The 19,156-nt window shown below is 36.1% G+C and overlaps 1 protein-coding gene across 1 annotated transcript in view; it reads right to left on the bottom strand.

The window, feature by feature from the left end:
• Nucleotides 1–3,719: 3,719 nt before the first annotated feature.
• Nucleotides 3,720–19,156, bottom strand: part of FGF10 (fibroblast growth factor 10) — a 78,382-nt gene continuing 62,945 nt past the window's right edge. Inside the window, exons 2-3 of the mRNA XM_028097923.1 lie at nucleotides 7,784–7,887; nucleotides 3,720–3,917 (exon numbers count right to left, since the gene is read on the bottom strand). Coding sequence (XP_027953724.1) covers nucleotides 3,720–3,917; nucleotides 7,784–7,887 — 302 coding nt within the window. The remainder of the gene's footprint in view (nucleotides 3,918–7,783; nucleotides 7,888–19,156) is intronic.

The following is a 19,156-nucleotide window of genomic DNA, read 5'->3' as shown; positions in this document are numbered from 1 at the left end:
TTTTTTCTTAACTGCTTTGCTTAAGTTGCAAAAGTCCTGTTGAGTGAAATATATAAGAATTCTTAATCAACATGGTATTTGCATTAAGTGGGTTACTTCTTTTTTTTTTTAAGATTTTATTTATTTTTTGACAGAGAGAGAGAGAGGGAACACAAGCAGGGGGAGTGGGAGAGGAAGAAGCAGGCTTCCCGCGGAGCAGGGAGCCCGATGCGGGGCTCAATGCAAGGCTCGATCCCAAGACCCTGGGATCATGACCTGAGCCGAAGGCAGGGTCAGCTTAACAACTGAGCCACCCAGGCAACCCTTAAATGGGTTACTTCTAATGCACCACGTATTGTAAGTATTTCTTGGTTTCCTAAGATATGTTTATTTAAACAAAGTTTGGACCAGCTAGAGCCTTCACTGATAAGGAAAAGGTAAATTTTATTTTTGCTGAATAATCATAAATCCTGAATTAACAACATCCAAATTATTGGAATTTTGCAGCATTAATACTGATCAATTTGGATAGTGTCCAAAACCTTGCTTGGGCCCTGGACCCAGCTTGCATAACTATATACTTTTCTCTCTCTAATTCTCAAATCAAATTCATTGGCCTACTCTCTCCTCTTGAAATCAGAGTTTGCAGCCTCCTGGCTTTCCTCCAAAAGTCTTTCATTGTTTCACAAGCCATCCTTGTTTTCAATTCATCCTTCTTTATCCACTGTGTAAACTAGGTGGACCTGAAAACTTAGGAAAAATCTAAAGCATTTGGTTGTTATTAGAGTAAGGGTAGCTGACTCACACATGTAAAACATTAAAGAAAACTTACAAATGTTTGAGTGATTTTTTTTTTCTTTTGTTGTTGTTTGGGACTGTGGAGTATTTAACCACATCCTGCCATGCATAGAGCGCTTGAGCTTCTTTTTTTTTATTACCAGGTGTAGTTATGTATAGGCTAATAAAACAAACAAGGACAATATTTTTATTTTCTTTTCCCAGCATTTTTATTGATTTATTTAAATGTAACATACTATACACTGTTCAGCCTTTTGGGAGGTAGGAGGAGGGAGGGATTCTATATCTTTATGAGGAGTCTCCTCAGAACCAACACTCAGATGGACACACATTTGTGGCTGACACACCTTTACATCATGGCCAGGGGCCACACTTCCCGCAGAGGTTGAGCTCCCAAAATCATCATGATTTTTTTTTTTTTTTAACATACAATATTCAGGGCTGGAAGTGCCTTTTCTTCAGTAGCACAATCCAGCTGCAAAGGGGACCAGAATTCTATTTCAATATCAAGCAAGATGCCGTTTTTAAATGCAGGAGAATCTCCTTTCTCCTTACCAGACTGTTTTTGTCCTTATCTGTGTGTGTGTGTGTGTGTGTGTGTGTGTGTGTGTGTGTGTGCGGTGTTGGGGTGTGGGTGGGGGTGAGGGAGATGTTTTCTATTTTTGGCTTCTGCAAGCTTTGATATATTTTGCTAGAAGCTGTTTTAGTGTTTGGAGTCCGATAATGATGCCTGTTTACACATAGTCTCCTTGGTAATCTAAATGGCTATGTGAAATACGAATCCAGTTTGTGCCCTGTTTGCTGTTCATGCAGTCATCTAATCCTATATTTGTCTCACCAACATTTAATTTTGGTTTTGGGTGGTCTGTGTTCGTGTGTCAGGTGCAATTATTATTTTAAAATAAAAGAACAAAGATAATCTAGTTCTGATAGCAATACATTACATTATAGGTCTCAGACTCAGTTACCAATTACATTTTCACATGCAGATTCCAACCACAAAAATTAAACACTTTTAGAATCTGATTTGTTAAGAAGCAAGTTGGAAGCCAAGTGCCATCAAATGCAACTTTAGCCATAAGCCAAAACTCTCTGCCTCAAATGTGTATCTTTTGAAATCCCAACTTTTTTAAGGAATGAAAAAAAAAATAAGATCTTTTATGGGATGACTTTATGGGAAAGTTTCTTAATAAACCTAATTCTTAAATAACAGATTAACTGGAAGTGCTGGTTAAGCATTGACACAATTAAGTTATAAAAGAGGATCACAAAACACCAGCCTTTGTTAAACTTTAGTAAAAACACATTTAGTGACTCTTTCCCTTGTACCAAAATACTGTGTCCGAACAATAAAAATAAACAGACCTTTTTGAAATAAGAAATATGAAGATAAAACTGCAGCATCAATATAATCTTATAGTTATCACTTAAAGTATTTAAAACAAATAGTATTTTTCTACACTTTTTAAAAAAAAATCACTACAGACACTGCAAATAAGGCTTATGTATTTATTTACTGGAATACAATGTGATGATGACTGGTATACTCTTATGTATTGTTTTCTATACCTGCTCTAACAAAATGAATTTTGATATGGTTACATGATAGAATCTTCCAAAGCTCTTTAAATCAACAGAAAATAAGTTTTATTTGGTTTTGTAAAGACTAGATCATACAGCTCGAACAGGTTTCAGTATATGGTTACACATATACGAGGATATATTTGCTCAGTTTAAGCCCCTGGGAGAGTTACACTTCAAATTCCTTGATAATTCCTTTGGGGGAAATGCACTCTGTGGGACTTATAAAGGGTTCTTACATATGCAGACAGCCTCTTCATCACTTACTACCGTGACACACGGCAAAAAATCGTTGGTAAATAATGAGGCTGGGCTATTAAAATTTAACAATTTTCCTTCTTTTAGTATATTCTTAGAGCCCCATTGGTGTTTGAAAGAGAAGAATTTGGCCTTCTGGTCTATTTTTTTATGAAAGGAAGCCTTAGGAATGATCGATGTTTTTAAACGATGGCAGATATCTCTCATCAAGCCATGCCACAACACTGTCATATTTATTGTGGATGGTTCTTATTGCAGGAGTGATATTAAGTTAACTCATAGCACATGGGGCTCTCACCCTGCTTCCCTATCTCCTCTCCTATTCTTGAAGTGTTTGCCAAGTTTTAAAAACACTTTGTCATGAACATGCATGTGGTGTGCTGAAGAAAAAGAAAAGGTAAATCAGAGGGCAGCTGCTGAGGATACTCTTTAAAACCCCAAAAGATATTTAACATCCTATTAAATAAATAACTTAGAACGAAATAGAAAGGGATGAAGGCAGAATGCACAAGCATACCGTACTATTTGTTTTGTTAGAACAGTTTAACACTAACATGTTTACATTTTTAAATTCTTATCCAACTCTTCCATGATGCCACGCCCAAAGCGCCTTTGGTTGTGCATATGATGTGACCCAAGTGCTTTCCAGTAAATGCTTGCGTGTCTTACTGCTCATTGAATCATTAGGCTTGCATGAGCAATGAAAGTCTTTGATATGAGTTCGTATTCCATAAATAACTTTCCTGAAGATCCAACAGATTGTTCCATGTCCTTTAAGTTCTAGCTCAGAGGTTAAAAAACAAGAACAGAAACAAAAACTTCTCCAAAAACCCGGCCACAATGTTGTTTGCTTAGGAATAACTTCCATCCCATGTAACTCTGCCTATATCTTGATTATAAGGCATGACACAGAACTAATTAAAAGAACATCATATGTCAGCAGTGAGTACAAAACCTGCAAAGACTTCTTTTCGTTCAAGCAAGCAGACATCTGACATCTGCGGTGTGTCTCTGCCTTTTGAGCTACTGTCTTCATGAAGAATACCAACTAGTCCTGGCAAAAGAACCTTTGGTTCTCCTGCATCCACAAACCTTGCCTTCCTCTATGAGTGTACCACCATTGGAAGAAAATGAGCTGAGGTGTTTTTTCTTCGTGTTTTCTGTCCTCTCCGGGGAGCTCCTTTTCCATTCAATGCCACGTACATTTGCCTCCCATTGTGTTGCCAGTTGAAGGATGCGTACGTATTGTATCCATTTTCCTCTATCCTCTCCTTCAGCTTACAGTCATTGTTAAATTCTTTCTGCAAGGGGAAAATAAGATCTTTTATTCTGGTGATGATGATACTTACTTCCATTTGACACACACCATCCAGAGAATTTCAGTTCAAGAGTTTTGTTTGCTGTTGCGATTTGTACATAAGTTGTGCACAAAATGCACAATAGTGTCAACAATAGAAGAGTAGAACTCACAACCACAAAACAGGTTCTGTGTTTGAAGGCTCATGATTCACTTTAATTGATCATCATAACCACATGTTAGGGCCCTTTTAAAAAGCTGGTGTGTTTTGAATATGACATGGCTTAAGTGCCTAGAATGATTGTCAAGAAGCAAAGATTCCACTACCAGTATTTGTGATGAGTCAATGATAAAGAATAATGTTATAATCCTTTTTTTTTTTTCAGAGTAATGACCAGGGGTCTCATGGGGAAAATAGAATTACAGAAAAAACTTGGGCTTACCAAGTTTGCAAACTTTACCTATAAATCTATAATAAATACACCCACATTGGTAAGAAAGCAGATCTTATAACAAAATCATAATCGTTGTAGATAACCAAGAGGCCAGGGAGGGGTGGGGGGGATGTTTTCCTTTTTTACAAATACTAGATTTCTCTATTTTGGTAGATAATATACAATTTTCCATAACTTGGAATTTTAATAGATTTACTCTGAGGTCTAGAAATGATTGAAAACTAGGACATGGAATGCCTTGCTTTGTGAATTACCATATCAAAGAAATTACAAACATGGTGACTATCACTGCCTTTAGTGTATAAACCTGAGACTTTGATCCTGGGAAATTCCACTCTATAGCCATAGTCCTTTGGCTTTGTTTCAAGTGGCCATGTGTTTTAAGGGGATTTTTGGGACAAGAATTGATGTTTCCTTCATTCCATAAATCCACTTTCTCTGGAGTTACTGATGGAGAGTAACCACTAACTCAAAACTCTGGCTTTAGAAATGTCCCTCCAGGGGCGCCTGGGTGGCTCAGTCCTTAAGCATCTGCCTTCGGCTCAGGTCATGATCTCAGGGTCCTGGGATCGAGCCCCGCATCGGGCTCCCTGCTCCGCGGGAAGCCTGCTTCTCCCTCTCCCACTCCCCCTGCTTGTGTTCCCTCTCTCGCTGTGTCTCTCTCTGTCAAATAAATAAAATCTTAAAAAAAAAAAAGAAATGTCCCTCTTCTCTTATATCCACACTAAAGCAGATAAGAAGCTAAGAATACAGGATTTTGTTCTTCTGGTTCTATGTTTTCCAATCCAAACCAAGAGTATTGTAGGGATCTTTTAGTTGGCCTCTCCCGGGCAGTTTTTCTCACCTTGGGATTTAAAAAATTTTTTTTTACTAAATTCTCAATTCCTGAATGTGTGTATATTTAAGTATTTGGGTTTCTGTGAACTAGATCATCATTTCGAACATTATCAGAACCATCACAAACATAGTTTGTCTAAAACTATATGGCTTCAAACAGAGATGATTTTTTTATGTGAATAATCATATTCATTCTAATAAAGGGGGTGCAGTTTAGAGACTGTGGGAGGATTGGGGTTATTTGAGATGATTTTATATTTGCAACAGAGCTGTGTATAGAAAAGTAGCAGCAGATACTTATTTTTCCTCTCCAAAATAAATTTATAGAGTAATGTCTCTTTTTAAAAAAAAAATTTGTTTATTTGAGAGAGAGACAGAACACATGTGCGGAAGTCTCAAGCAGACTCCCGTTGAGTGCGGAGCCTGATGCCAGGCTCGAACTCATTACCCTGAGATTATGACCTGGCTTGAAACCAGGAGTCATTTGCTCAATTGACTGAACCACCCATGTGCCCCTAAAACAATGTCTTCAAGTGAGGTATACCTGCAGCAGATTCCTAATCTCAGGTGTTTTTTTTAGTATTTATACCTTAACTCAAATGTATCAGAATCTCTGGAGGAGGGACCTAGGAATCTATGGGTTTACAGCATTTAGGCGAGTCATACTTATGAAGGTCAAAAAAAAAAAAAAGAAAAGAAAAGGTCTTGGGGCTATACTCTGGATGGATCTGAGTGCTGAGGGTATAGTGTGGGATAAGGCAGCCCCTGTCCAATTTAAGCTCACAATTTATTGGGGGAAGACAGTCAACAATAAACACATGAGAGAATTTCTGATAAATCTCATTGCAGATAACTAAAAGGCGGTGCTATGATAGAAAGCAATGGGCATCTACTTTAGATACAGAAATGATGAAACAGTGAAACTATTCATACGTCTTAGAGTTTAGTAAGAAGCATAGGCACAGTATGCAAGTTGTCTTGGGATAGAAGAAAAAGGTTATTAAATACTTTTATGACACTGTTCATTTAAGAATTCTCCATTTCTCTGACATCACCTTTTTAAAGAGATATACTTTATCAATTAAAAGTTATTTCAATCTTTTATTGCAATTAAAATTGTTTACCTTTTTTTCTCTCAATTTAAATTCGTGTTGATCTGACTTTACTTTAAAGCTTTAGTTTTGACTAAGTGTATTAGTATCTCTGCAAAGAATATAAACCTGGTCCTCTTACCCAGTGATTCTGATAATAGTAGATTAAGGAGGGATTCAAGCATGTTCATTCAAGAAAATAATTTAAAAATGCCTCAAAAGTGATTATGCTGTGAACCCCTGAATGGTACCACTTTTTAAAATGACCCATCATTGGGGCACCTGGGTGGCTCAGTCGTTAAGCGTCTGCCTTCCGCTCAGCACATGATCCCAGGGTCCTGGGATCAAGCCCCACGTCGGGCTCCCTGCTCGGCGGGAAGCCTGCTTCTCCCTCTCCCTCTCCCCCTGCTTGTGTTCCCTCTCTCGCTGTCTCTCTCTCTCTGTCAAATAAATAAAATCTTTAAAAAATAATAATAATAAAATGGCCCATTTCTCTTCTGGGCTTATGAGCAGAGCTGCACATAATGGAAAATTTTAAAATTCCTTTAAGCACCTCCCTCCCCCTGCCATGCAAAAGGCAGTTACCCCGGACAAAGGGACTAGCCCACAGTGTGCGTGCCCAACTCCCCAGTTATGAGTGGACCTGATACAAATGAAATACAAGACTATTCTATAATCAGACCAGTGGTTCTTAAGTTGGGTTATCAAAGTGTTGCATCAGGAACACCTGCAACCGTGTTAGAAATGCAAATTCTTAGATCTTATCACAGCTTTAATGTATCAAAAAATCTTTCCCAGTGATTGTGATCAAGTTTGGGAGCTGCCGGCTCTGGGCAGGCAGTGCAATTGTCCTTATGCTAATCAACAAAATAGGTTATTTACACATTTTGAAGTGATATTCCTTAATCCTTGCTATGAAACTCAGAGATGTATGTACCCAAAGCATTGGCTGGATACCAGCTGCATCAATGAACTAATGACTGTTGTCTAGGTAAATAAAATTATGGAGTTGATTGAAGGCACACACAAATGGTGAATTTTTTAATCTGCCTCCCCATCTCATATTTTAACAGAATACAAAATACCAAGCCCCTGTTTTATCTTGCACTCTAAAACACACACAGTGTATGGTTTCCTACGCAATTTAAGATCTTTGTTTTCAATGATTCTTCTCCAAGTTGTCTGCAGCACCCGTGCCAATCTGACCAGATGCTTCCGTGAGAGTCTGACCCGTTAACAGTTCAGAGCACTGACTGATGAAAGCCAGCAACAGCCTGTGTGGTAGACTGATGGGTGAACAACAGAGGAAATTACACAGTTGCAAGAGCTGCTTTGCCAGCTCTTGAAACTCTGGTGACCAGCCCACCGTGGCTCTATTTACTAGCAATAGAATGATAACAAAGCTCTTCAGTGTCTGAGGGAAACAGTCCAAAACCTTGGTAATGATTTACTGCAGCAGACTTGGAAAACTAAAGCAGAATACTTACTGAGCCATAGAGTTTCCCCTTCTTGTTCATGGCTAAATAATAGTTGCTGTTAATGGCTTTGACGGCAACAACTCCGATTTCCACTGAAGTTATCTCTAGGATACCTAAAACATACAATAATAAAAAAAAAAGCTAAATTTAAAGGGTCACATATATTTAGGTGAAAGAAAGAGAAAATCAGAACTATTGAGTTTTAATTTCTGATCATTCTAAAATTAGTAGATTTTTAAAAACTGGGGGCATCTGGGTGGCTCAGTCAGTTAAGCAAATGGCTCTTGGTTTCAGCTCATGTCATGATCTCAGGGTGGTGAGATTGAGACCCGTGTCAGGCTCTCCACTCAGCGGGGAGTCTGTTTGAGATTCTCTTTCTCCTTCTCCCTCTGCCCCTTCCCCACCCACTCTCTCTCTCTGTCTCTCAAATAAATCAATCTTTAAAAAAAATTAAAATTAAAAAAATTAAAAATTGGAAAAAAAATCTCTTTCGATGTGCCTAAAAACCCAGCAACTATATTGAAACAAGTAGTAAGTCTTTAAAAGAATTCCCTTATATTTTACTCTGAGCATATAAAGAAAAATATTGTTTTAATTAAAATGCTTCCTTTGCTAACTCTGCATTTTCAACCCCATAAATATTGAAACAACTCTATCTTAGCCTAGATTTCACAAAAACTTATCAGAGCACACATCTGTACTATGGTATTAAATTAAATCCATAGCATATGTCAATAATATGTCAGATTTGCCTCAATCTGTAAAAACAGTGGTAAACTATTTCTCCTTTGTAGGACACTTAGATAAACTAAATCTCTTGGCTACATTTAACTGATAAATTCAGTTTTGGAAAATGTGTTGACATTCTGTGTTAAAGAAAGTCTAATCCCAACATCCACATTATCTTTAAAATAGCAAAATCACTACTCTGGGTTGGGAGAATATCCAGTATCCATCAGTATTTTTAAAAGCTTTTTTTTTTTCCCTAGAAAGAATGGATAACTGAGGGAATTTGTAACTGATAGACAAGAGAACTTTTTCCCTAATACACATGTTTTGTTGGTGCATCTAAAGGTAATTTTTTTTGAAAGGTCTGTAGGTAACTATAGGGAAAGCATTCGATATTTTACCTTGCCTTCGAGGTACAAACAAATACATCCATTTATTGGCATATTTAAAAATACTTTCTTGCATTTTATTTCTTTAATTCTTACAACAGTCCTCTAAGAAGGTATTGCTATTCTTAATTACAGATGAAAAACAGAGGATATGAGATTATATAACTCACACATAAGATGCTAAAGTGACAGAGACCAGTTATGATGGATCCAACACCTAAGCTTCTGGCTTTCAGATTGTTGTGCTCTCCAACTCGATTTACCTCTCTGTCATATCTCCCCACCCTTTCCCATTCTCCCAAGGGAATCCTGTTGGAAAACCATATGACAAAATGACTCATCAGGATAATAGTCTTTAATAGGCATGCCACAGAGGAAAATGACTAAGTATCAGGGAAGGGATTCTAATGTACTGTATGTCACAAGCAGAAGATACAGAGCAAGGCAGGAGGTTGAAATCTTGGGCAAAATATTTAGGCCGGTATTTACTTTGCCTAAGAAACAAGCACTGTCCATAAATTGCAAGTTGTTCCCTATGTATGCTTTTATAACCAAATATTGTTAGAATGAAAAGATTGAAGGATGATTTTAGCAAAGAATAAAGCAGGATTTTTGAAGGTGACAAAAAGAAAAACATGATACAAATGTTACTAAATCCTTGACCAACCATTTCTGAGAGTGCATTGCACATGGTATATTTAGCTTGGAAACCCCTGGATTTTTCTGCTTTGCCCAAAACAGGAACTCAATATTCAAAGAATTCATCAATCGATTAACCATTTTCCCACTCTGCAACCAGTTAAGACTAGTGTGAAAAAGTTCACTATGCTTCAAAATAGAAAGTGGGAAGACCTAGATGACAAGATTTTTTCAAATTCTGAAAAGAATTTTTTGTGTATGTCAGTAAAGTATAATCTGATAATTTTGTGGTAATGAACAATGACTGTCTTTATTATAAACATCTGTTAATGTGAAAGTAACTTTCTGAGGGGCTCAAGTGTAGCGGACTTGTCCTTTTTTTTTTTTTTTATGAAGAACCTCTTCAGTGTTCTTTGTTCTTTGGTAAGGATGATTAAGTTTGCTTATAAAAGTATTTTTTGAAAAAGAAAACCAGAATTTTACTTGATGGTTGTTGGACTAATAACTTAGCATTCTGTATTTGTATATTTTGATGCAAAATTAAATGCCAATTGAAGGATGACCTCCTAGGGGAAAGTAAGTGAAAGGCATACAGATTTCTCTGTATTTCTTACAATTTTTGTGAATCTACAATTATCTCAAAAGTTATAAAGTACTGTTTTGTTATTTCAAGAAACTAACACCTGAAAATTATATCATTAATGAAAGGGAACATAAATTATATTTCTTATTCATGTAAATCAGATATTTTCTAAATTTGAAGACATATTCTTGTGGTGAAATTATATTACTTACATTAAGTTTTAACCACATCAGTTTTGATGTCTCTTAAAAGATGAATATGCCAGGTGGTATTCTAAATCTATTTAAGAGCTTTTGGACAGTTTAATTTAAGACCTATGGGGAGAAGGGTACTCTTTTAGGAAATGGGAACATAAAGCCAAGTAAGTTATGGCTTTCCGTGAGCAAAATCTATGCTGTATTGGAAGTAAAGACAAATATGCAGAGAATTACAATAAAACATATTAAGTGATAGTAAGAGCTAAGATAGAAGACAAAAGACGCAAAAATAAAAGTAGTGCATATTGGCTGGGGCTCCAAGGCAGACTTACTATTTGGAGATGAGACTTGAATTGGGTTTTGAAGGTTGAATAAGCATCCAGGGGAAAGGTGGGAACACATGAACAAAAGCATGAAGGTGAAACAGTGTGGTGTTTTCAGAAAATCATGTTTGACTTACCAACTAGAGAAGAAGAAACAAGGCAGGAAGTCATGAGAAGAGAGGTTAGGGAGTTAAGTAAGACTCAGGGTATCAACCATCTTGTGTGGACTCTAAGAATTTTGGCAAATAGGAAGTATTTTATCTAAAACTATGTAACTTTAAAAAACATGTTAGAAAGATCCAATATTTGGCAAATTTATTTAAGTAAATAATAGCAATCTGTAAAGTTTATTTTGAATTATATTTGAAATCCTATATAATAAAGGTTGATTATTGACATTACAAGTGATTACAACATAAATCAGCTCCTGTCAATGGGCACATTCTACCTAAGAATGCATCATCACCATAGTAATGGGGAGGATTTTGCAAACTGATGAAATCCAAATGGAAATAACCTAGAAGTCACAATTTTCATGTAAATCATCTTTTCTTTTAACTTGCCAAGGCATGAGTTATGTTTTGATGAATCACTGAGTAGTTAATCTGAGAAGGGCCATTCACAAGTTTCTTTCCCAGTTTATGCTTCTCATCCTTCTCCAGAAGAGAAGCATATGACCCATTTTCTCCCTAGCAATCACCCTGGACCAAGAATACTTCTCTTTTTGGGCTATTAGAATAAACAAACTATTGGCCAGCATGATAACTTTCTCCTTAAACATTTTTTCATGACACAACAGGAAAAAGTAAAAGGCAAGTAAAACTTTAATAAAATGGATATAGACAGAGGGAGAGCTAGATGTAAAAAACAAATGCAAAATCCCATTATCCTCTCCTAAATAAATAAAACATGAATATATAAGAAATCCTAGATATTCTTTGAGTAAATTCAATAATGTATTAAGCACAAATGTGTAGGATTTGTGTTAGCTCTTACTATGGAGGATGCAAAAACAGACAAGACACAGTCCTTCAAGGAGCTTTAAAACTGGGTAGAATAAGGACACATATAATTAAAATACTTACAATACAAAGAAAATATTCTAAGAGGTACATGAGAGAGAAAATACATTGTCTTGGTTTTAAATAGTAAGGTTGTTGTCCTGAAGATGGTTGATGTTTGAGGTGAACCTGTCAGGGGTAGGATTTTAGTAGGTGAGAATTTGCAAAGTTGAGAGGAATAGTCTATGCAGAGAAAAATGAAGGGGTAAAGAAAGGCATGGGGGAGAGAAAAGGATTCGGTGTGTATTTGAGGTATGGTTGGCTCTCCCCACCAATTGTACTTTGTGGGGACCACTCAGTAAAAGTGTAGATTGTACTTCATTGAGTAGCAGTGGTGCTGTCCTGGGCGAGGAATGTACTTTTCAAAAACTTTGTTGTGAACTTTGGAAGCAGCTCTGTAAATGTCAGAGCCTCATGAATTCAGAATCAGTCATGTCTATTATTTTGCTCTAAATATTTTACTCAAAATGATAATGCTATATAGTCTGATAGTTTTAGTTAATGTGCTGAAACATATTATGGTTAGTATAATGTAATACACAAATCCTAACTTCTCTAAACTAAATCTCTTTCTCATGAGTTGTTGTCAAGTGTCCCACTTTTATATTATATTATAGTATGTTATATTATATTATATTATATTATATTATATTATATTATATTATATTATATTATATTATATTATATCTTAATATAAAAAAGCCTATGGAACTCCCCAGAGTTGTTATCACATTTACACTATACACCTTAGAGATTATGTGGCCATACTCTACAGTGTGGTGTTAAATGGCTCCAAGTGTGGTCTTGAGAATCACCATAGATCATACCTCTTTCAGTGTGTATCTTTCTCAAAGAGCCATAGCAATTGCAGTGATCTTCTTTTTATTGGAACAGGACATACATACATAATTCATAATATGTGCTCCATATATTTTTATTGAATGAATTATTTTATTGAATGAATCAATGAATGATCAGTCCAGCAACTGGCTGAGTAAAAGAAAACTCAGTATTCATTAAATACAGAATTTTTTTTTAAGATTTTTATTTTACTTATTTGAGAGAGAGAGAGAGCACAAGCAGGCAGAGGAGCAGAGGGAGAAGGAGAAGCAGACTCCCCGCTGAGCAGGGAGCCTGACATGGGGCTCGATCCCAGGACCCCGGGATCATGACCTGAGCCGAAGGCAGTAGCTCAACCAACTGAGCCACCCAGGTGGCCCCAGAATTTTTTTCTTTTGATATAGTATGGTCAAATTTGTAAAACCTAGAGATAATAACTCTACATCCAAATAAAATGAAAGTGAAAGTAAAAGGAAATGCCCAAATGAGCATACTTTAAAGGAAAAGTCAATGAATTACAAAATATAAATATTTATTATCTAAAGGCAATTATTACAAATCTGAAACTCCTTTAAATTTTCTAAATAATATATGTATGTCTCTTCAACTATTCATTATTAAAATTGTGAGAAAAGAAGTCTCAAACATGGATCAGAAAGGCTATCTAGAGTGTGAGGTCTCAAGGCAACATTCTTGGTTAAGGAAAGCACCATTTGGGGTAGAGTTGAATTTAAAGACAGTAATAGCACAAAAATCAAGAATGACACAGAGTGACTGTTAGGTATCATATACTTTAATATTCATATCTGAGTTTCACAAAATGTATCAGGTAAGCCTTATGTTCTTGGGCCTTGGAGAAATTAAATAAATTGGTGAGTAGATATTCACCTAGGGTATGGTAGATTTGGTATTTGGATCCAAGGCCCATTCTCTTTCCACTAAATCAGGCTTTGTTGAATAAAGTTGAATATAGCAAAATGGTAAAGACCATTTTACCTATTTTGAATACGTCTCCATATTACATATTATAGCAAACACTTGATTTTTAGATTTCAAAAGTACGTTAGAGAAGCATACTGATTAGTCAACACAAAGTGATTAATTTCCATATAGATCGATTTTCTAGGTAACTAAAGTTTTACTGTTCCTTGGACATTATTTATTTAAAAAATAATTTGTCACCTTCATCTCCAAGTTCATTCACTTCCTTGTTCATGTATGGAGATTACTGATAAGAATGTAATGTTTTTCTTGATGACTAATGGACATCAACATTATCTCTAATGACTTTCTCTACTATGAAAGTAGAATGCTCTAAAGAGCTTCTAAGTACTTCCATTAAAATAAGCTGATGAGTTAATATGAAATCTGATTAGGATTGAGTCAAAATTATGGGCAAGGCTTGGCGGTGTTTTTTTCTGAGTACAGGATATGAGTTTTTGTGTAGAAATCCTAGTATCTCTTTGATAGGTTCTCCATTACATTAGAGAGTGACGTTCTACACAAATGTGGTGCAAAATTCTGGGGAAACAAAAAATATTTAGGTTTAGGTCTAGAACAAGCTACATTAGTTTTATTTTTTATATCTATGATAAAATGTAATAATTTTCCTGTTGTAAAAATTGTGATAATTTGCAAATGATCTAATAGGGTATAATTTTGCTTCATATTAAATACTGGTATGGAAAAAGTTACACAGCAATTATTATTTCGGTTGGTAATCCACTGATACCCTTGAACTTTTTGAAAACATGATTCCACTCATGATTTTTGACAGTGAAATACTACTTTACATCTAGGAAATCCAATAGATTCTAGGTTTATAAGATCATGTCCAGAAAAAATACATAGTTTTCAATATCTAAATAATTTCCATTATAATAATTAAGAATATTTCATTCTCAAATAATGTTTTCATTTCTCTTTAATGTGTAACAGAGTTAAATTAATTGAAACCTCAACACATTATGTGAACTGCTGAACCCTCACAAAGCACAAAGGATCTTCCTGAACACTATGCCAAGAGTCTTGACCAAACTTAAGCTTGTCTTCCACCTGCACTAGGCTGTGTCCCTAAAGGTGACCTCAGGTCCCATGCTGAGTCTTAAAGAAAATGCAGTCCTGTCCAATTGCAAGTTATACATTGTCCCAACCCACTTTCCCAAACCATTTTCAGTAATTCCCTAGCTACTCCCTTCTGTAAATTTCACTTCCACAGTCTCTCCTCTCTCTCTCTTTTTTTTTTTTTATCACCTTTTCCACTTTCCTGTAATCCCTCTTTGTTCTCCCTTAAAAACCTTCATCACCTTTGTCTTAGTTGGAGTTGAGCTCAATTAATATTGTAGTTTCTCTCCCTTACTGCAGTAGTTTGTTTTATCACCTTTAACAAGCATCTGGTGCTGTTTGTTTGCTGGACAATTACATAAGCTCAAAAAATTTCACAGAGACTATGAAATAGAAAACTGCCACCAAATTCATAGGTAGCATGTGCCCAGCAAAATAGTCCATGAGTGGTGAATGCAAAAAGGAAGAAGAGAATGGGTTTTTGAAGACTGACTGGGAAAGGAGAGCACATAGCTGAGGGGTAACAGAACTACGTTAGTATCTCTTAGCTTAAACAGACCTGTTCGGGATTGCATATTTGTTTGACCTTCAACAATTTCAAAAAGTGCATCTATGGGCGCCTGGGTGGCTCAGACGTTAAGCGTCTGCCTTCAGCTCGGGTCGTGATCCCGAGGTCCTGGAATCGATGCCCCGCATCGGGCTCCCCGCTCCGTGGGAGGCCTGCTTCTCCCTCTCCCACTCCCCCTGCTTGTGTTCCCTCTCTCGCTGTCTCTGTCAGATAAATAAAATCTTTAAAAAAAAAAAAGTGCATCTAGACTTTAAGTTAACTATCTTGAAAGAATGTCAAAATGTATCTAATTGCTATATATTGAGAGTGACTGGACAGCAACATTTGTGATACTAATTTTATTTTTTGTATTATCTACTTATTTTCTCATTTCATTTCTCTCCACCCTGCCCCCCACCATCTGTCTGTCTCTCAGTCATGCCCATGTGCACGTGCACACACATACACACAAGGCGGCTAATAACTTCACAGACACATATGCACACACAAATTTTTAAAGGGAACATCAAAGTCATATTTTATGTGACAAAATTAATGAAAGGGCTTAGGTGTAAATGAGAAGGAAATAGCTCTAAAAGAGCAGAAGAACTTGGCTTAACACGTCAGCTCTGTTACTTAACCAGCTATATGACCTTGAATAGGTCATTTATAATTCCTGAGTTTTGGTTTCCTCATTTGCAAATTGGGGCTAATTGCCTACAGCTCATAGGATTGCATAGAATCTCGAGCAGTGGGTATTCAATAGGTATTTACTGTCTGCTGAATCAGGATGGTGGGGAGTTAGCCAGTTTTTCATGCCAGTGGTTCTTAAACTTGAGCCTGAATCACAATCATCTGGAAGGTTTATTTAAACACAGATTGCTGAGATTTTTGATTTAGTAGATCTGGGGTGGGGCCAGAGAATTTGAATTTCTAGGCATTTCCCAGGAAATGCTGATTCTGCTTGTCCAAGGACCACACAATGTTCTATACACTATGATTCAGAGACAGAGAAGACCTTTGATATGAAAAAGCATTGACAGAAAAATGTGCAGAGAGGCAGAACCACAAACAGGAATAGACACAAACAATGGTAGCAGCTTAACATTAATGAAAAAATTTTAAAGAATGTGGAAAGAAGTGCTAGGTTTTTCTTTTGTGTATTTTTGATAGGTGTGGGACTCAACATCTGCCTAACTATAATTATGTGGATTTGGAATTTGTGTACAAATACATCTCATTTTTGTCTATAGGCAGGCAGGTTTTTTTTTTTTAAAGATTTGCAATATCATAATCTTTATTTTCTTTCCCTCACTAAGAGTGTGGAAATGTTGGTTGAAACTTAAGTGCCTTCAGTTACTCCCTTAAGTATTTTACACACATTCTCATAGGGCTAATAGTGTCAACACTCTAAAAGAATTAAGGGACAATGTGGCCCCTTTGAAGTTACACTGATGACCGAGAAATTGCTACAATAAGTAGGGATTCACTTCATCCCATATTCTCCACCCAGAGTTAAAGGCATATACTTGTTCTAGAATGATCTCACCCCCTTTAAAAAGAGGACACCAGAATGGGCTAATCATTAATCTAGTCTGGCCTACCTTGTACTATTTTAGACTCCAGATGCCCTCTCAGCATAATGCAACAGAGCGATTTAGTTTCTCCATCATCCACAGTTCTTTCAGATACCCTTGACATTCATTTAGAATTGCAGACAGAAACAGGACCTAAATTAGCAGAAAATTCTTACCATCTCTCTATAAAAAGATAGGTATTTTTCTCAATTTGCTAAAGAGCAGTGACCTTTTACATTTTCAACTGGTGCTTCAAGGATAAATGCAGTCATTAGCTTGGCCTTGTTGAGGAATATAGTGGCAAATTCTAAAACATTTCTAAGTTTATGGCTGTATTTAATTGACCAGTATTGTAATTTGACCATTGTCAGTGACCTACCATGAAAAGTATTAGAAGCTAACAACACAATTTTGGGGACAAGAGTCTCAGTTGTAAATTAATTGTTAAAATGTGTTCAAGATTAATTTTCTACTGCATTTTTAATTGCAAATGAGATATGATGCTGGAGTCTTCCATGTTGTTCATTAGTCAACAAATATTTGCAGATGGTCATTTAATGTGTCTCTTCATGGAACTGTGCTAGATGAATAGATTTAGTAAACATGACAATTACTTTCTGTTTTTTTCCCTCTCCAGAGAGGTTTTGTCCAGTTAACTTTATTGAATTATTTCAGGAAATAACTAGTTATCAACATTTTAATAGTGCCATGTTTTCAAACATTACCTTCTGTGTTCTTAGGATATATTCACAGTGAGACATTAATTAGATGAGATCGGCCGCGTTCAGGGTGGCATGGCCATAGACAAGACATGACTTAAATGTTTGTAAGAATGAGAGTTTATTTGGCATTTTTGAGAATTGTCCACAGTAAGTGTTGATATAAATTTAACTTGCAAAGCGAGAAAAGATTATATGGCTGAATTTGCATGAAGTAAAGATTTAGAAAAGCTTGTGTGCCCCTAGAAATGGGAATCATACCCCTACTCCCAACCACCAGCAATCTGAAAACAAACAAACTGGAATGCTTACATGTTTGAGTCATTTGCTGTGACCCAGGATAACTGACACTGGATCCCATTTTACAATGTGTTAAATGGTACGAAATAGCATAAAACAGAAGAGTTTAGAGAAGGAGGCTGAAGATACCCTCAGAAAAGCCCAGGACAATTAATTTCAATGGTAAGAAGGCCATGGGTAAGGCTGAGAGTGTTACTGAAAATATTTCTTCCTGAAAAGTAAACTTATTTCTGTACAAGAAAATATATTTGTATATAAAGTCATAAAGCTATTTATAGTTTTGCCTTTTTTCCTCTCTCTCTCTCTCTCTCTCTCTTTTTAGTAAAACCAATTCTTCAGGAAAAATTTTAGAAAATTAGAAATGCTACTTTCTTGCCAGGGCATCCCAGCTACACCCAACTTTGGCCCTGTCTTATGCCTCCTGCATTTCACATTTGGGGAAAAAGCCTGACAAGAGTCCTTATGTGGCTTGTGTATTTTCACTTGAGCCTTAGAGAGAAGGAAAGTCTGCCATTCTCTATAGGAAGGGTGTTAAATACTAACCGTGTAAAAGTAAAGGACAATCACAGCAATGTTTTTGCTGTTGGAAAAATCTATGGAGAATACAAAATAGTACTAGAAATGTGTTATGTTCTAGTAATAGTCCACCAACTTTCTAAATTAGATCTACTCTGATAAGGAGGTGTTGGCAGGAATGTCAGTTGTAATACTTCCTCATCCCCCACCAAAAAAACCCCTAAGTCATTATAGATTATTTTAAGAGGTGTTCTATATTCAATCAAAACTTCTGACCAGTCTAATTTAATGCACAGACTTCAAAGCCTCAGAATCAACTAAAATTACCAAATAAGGAAACCTGGTGTCATTTTTTTTTTTTTTTTTTTTTTTTAGTGATAAAAGTTTAGATCATTTAAGGCTTAAGAAAAATTTAGGTTCTAGTAAATTGTAGAATCAGAGAAGAGCTTGGCAAAATCTAACAATTGTCTGGTTCATCTCTGATTCTCTTCTCTAGGAGATGATAGTAGGAGATCCAGGGGCATCGAGGAACTTACCAAGCACCTCTAGAAGATTACTTAGGACTGAAATAGTCCATGTTCTTTCTACTATACCATGAGGCTCCTATAAACATTTACAAACTGTTGGCAGCCAGGCAAAAATTTTATATCTACTTAATGTTTTATAGACTAATTTATCTTGTTCATTACCCAGAAATAATTCATTCTAGTTGAGCTTGACCACTGCATTTTATTTATAAAGGAAGAAAAACTTAAAAGCCAACAGAAAGGGTTAGAGAAATTACTTCGTGGCATATTTCACTAAATGATCACCATGTCAGTATGATTCTTACCCTGAAGACATTCCTATAAAATGTCTACCACATTTACTAAAGTTTTTTTGAATTTCTTTAATGTAA

Source organism: Eumetopias jubatus, unplaced genomic scaffold (assembly GCF_037043125.1).
Source record: "Eumetopias jubatus isolate StellerSeaLion01/CBP00866 unplaced genomic scaffold, mEumJub1_p1.0 scaffold_5, whole genome shotgun sequence".
Taxonomy (NCBI): Eukaryota; Metazoa; Chordata; class Mammalia; order Carnivora; family Otariidae; genus Eumetopias; species Eumetopias jubatus.
Note: the sequence above shows the minus strand (reverse complement) of the source record. Positions and strands in the feature narration are given on the sequence as shown.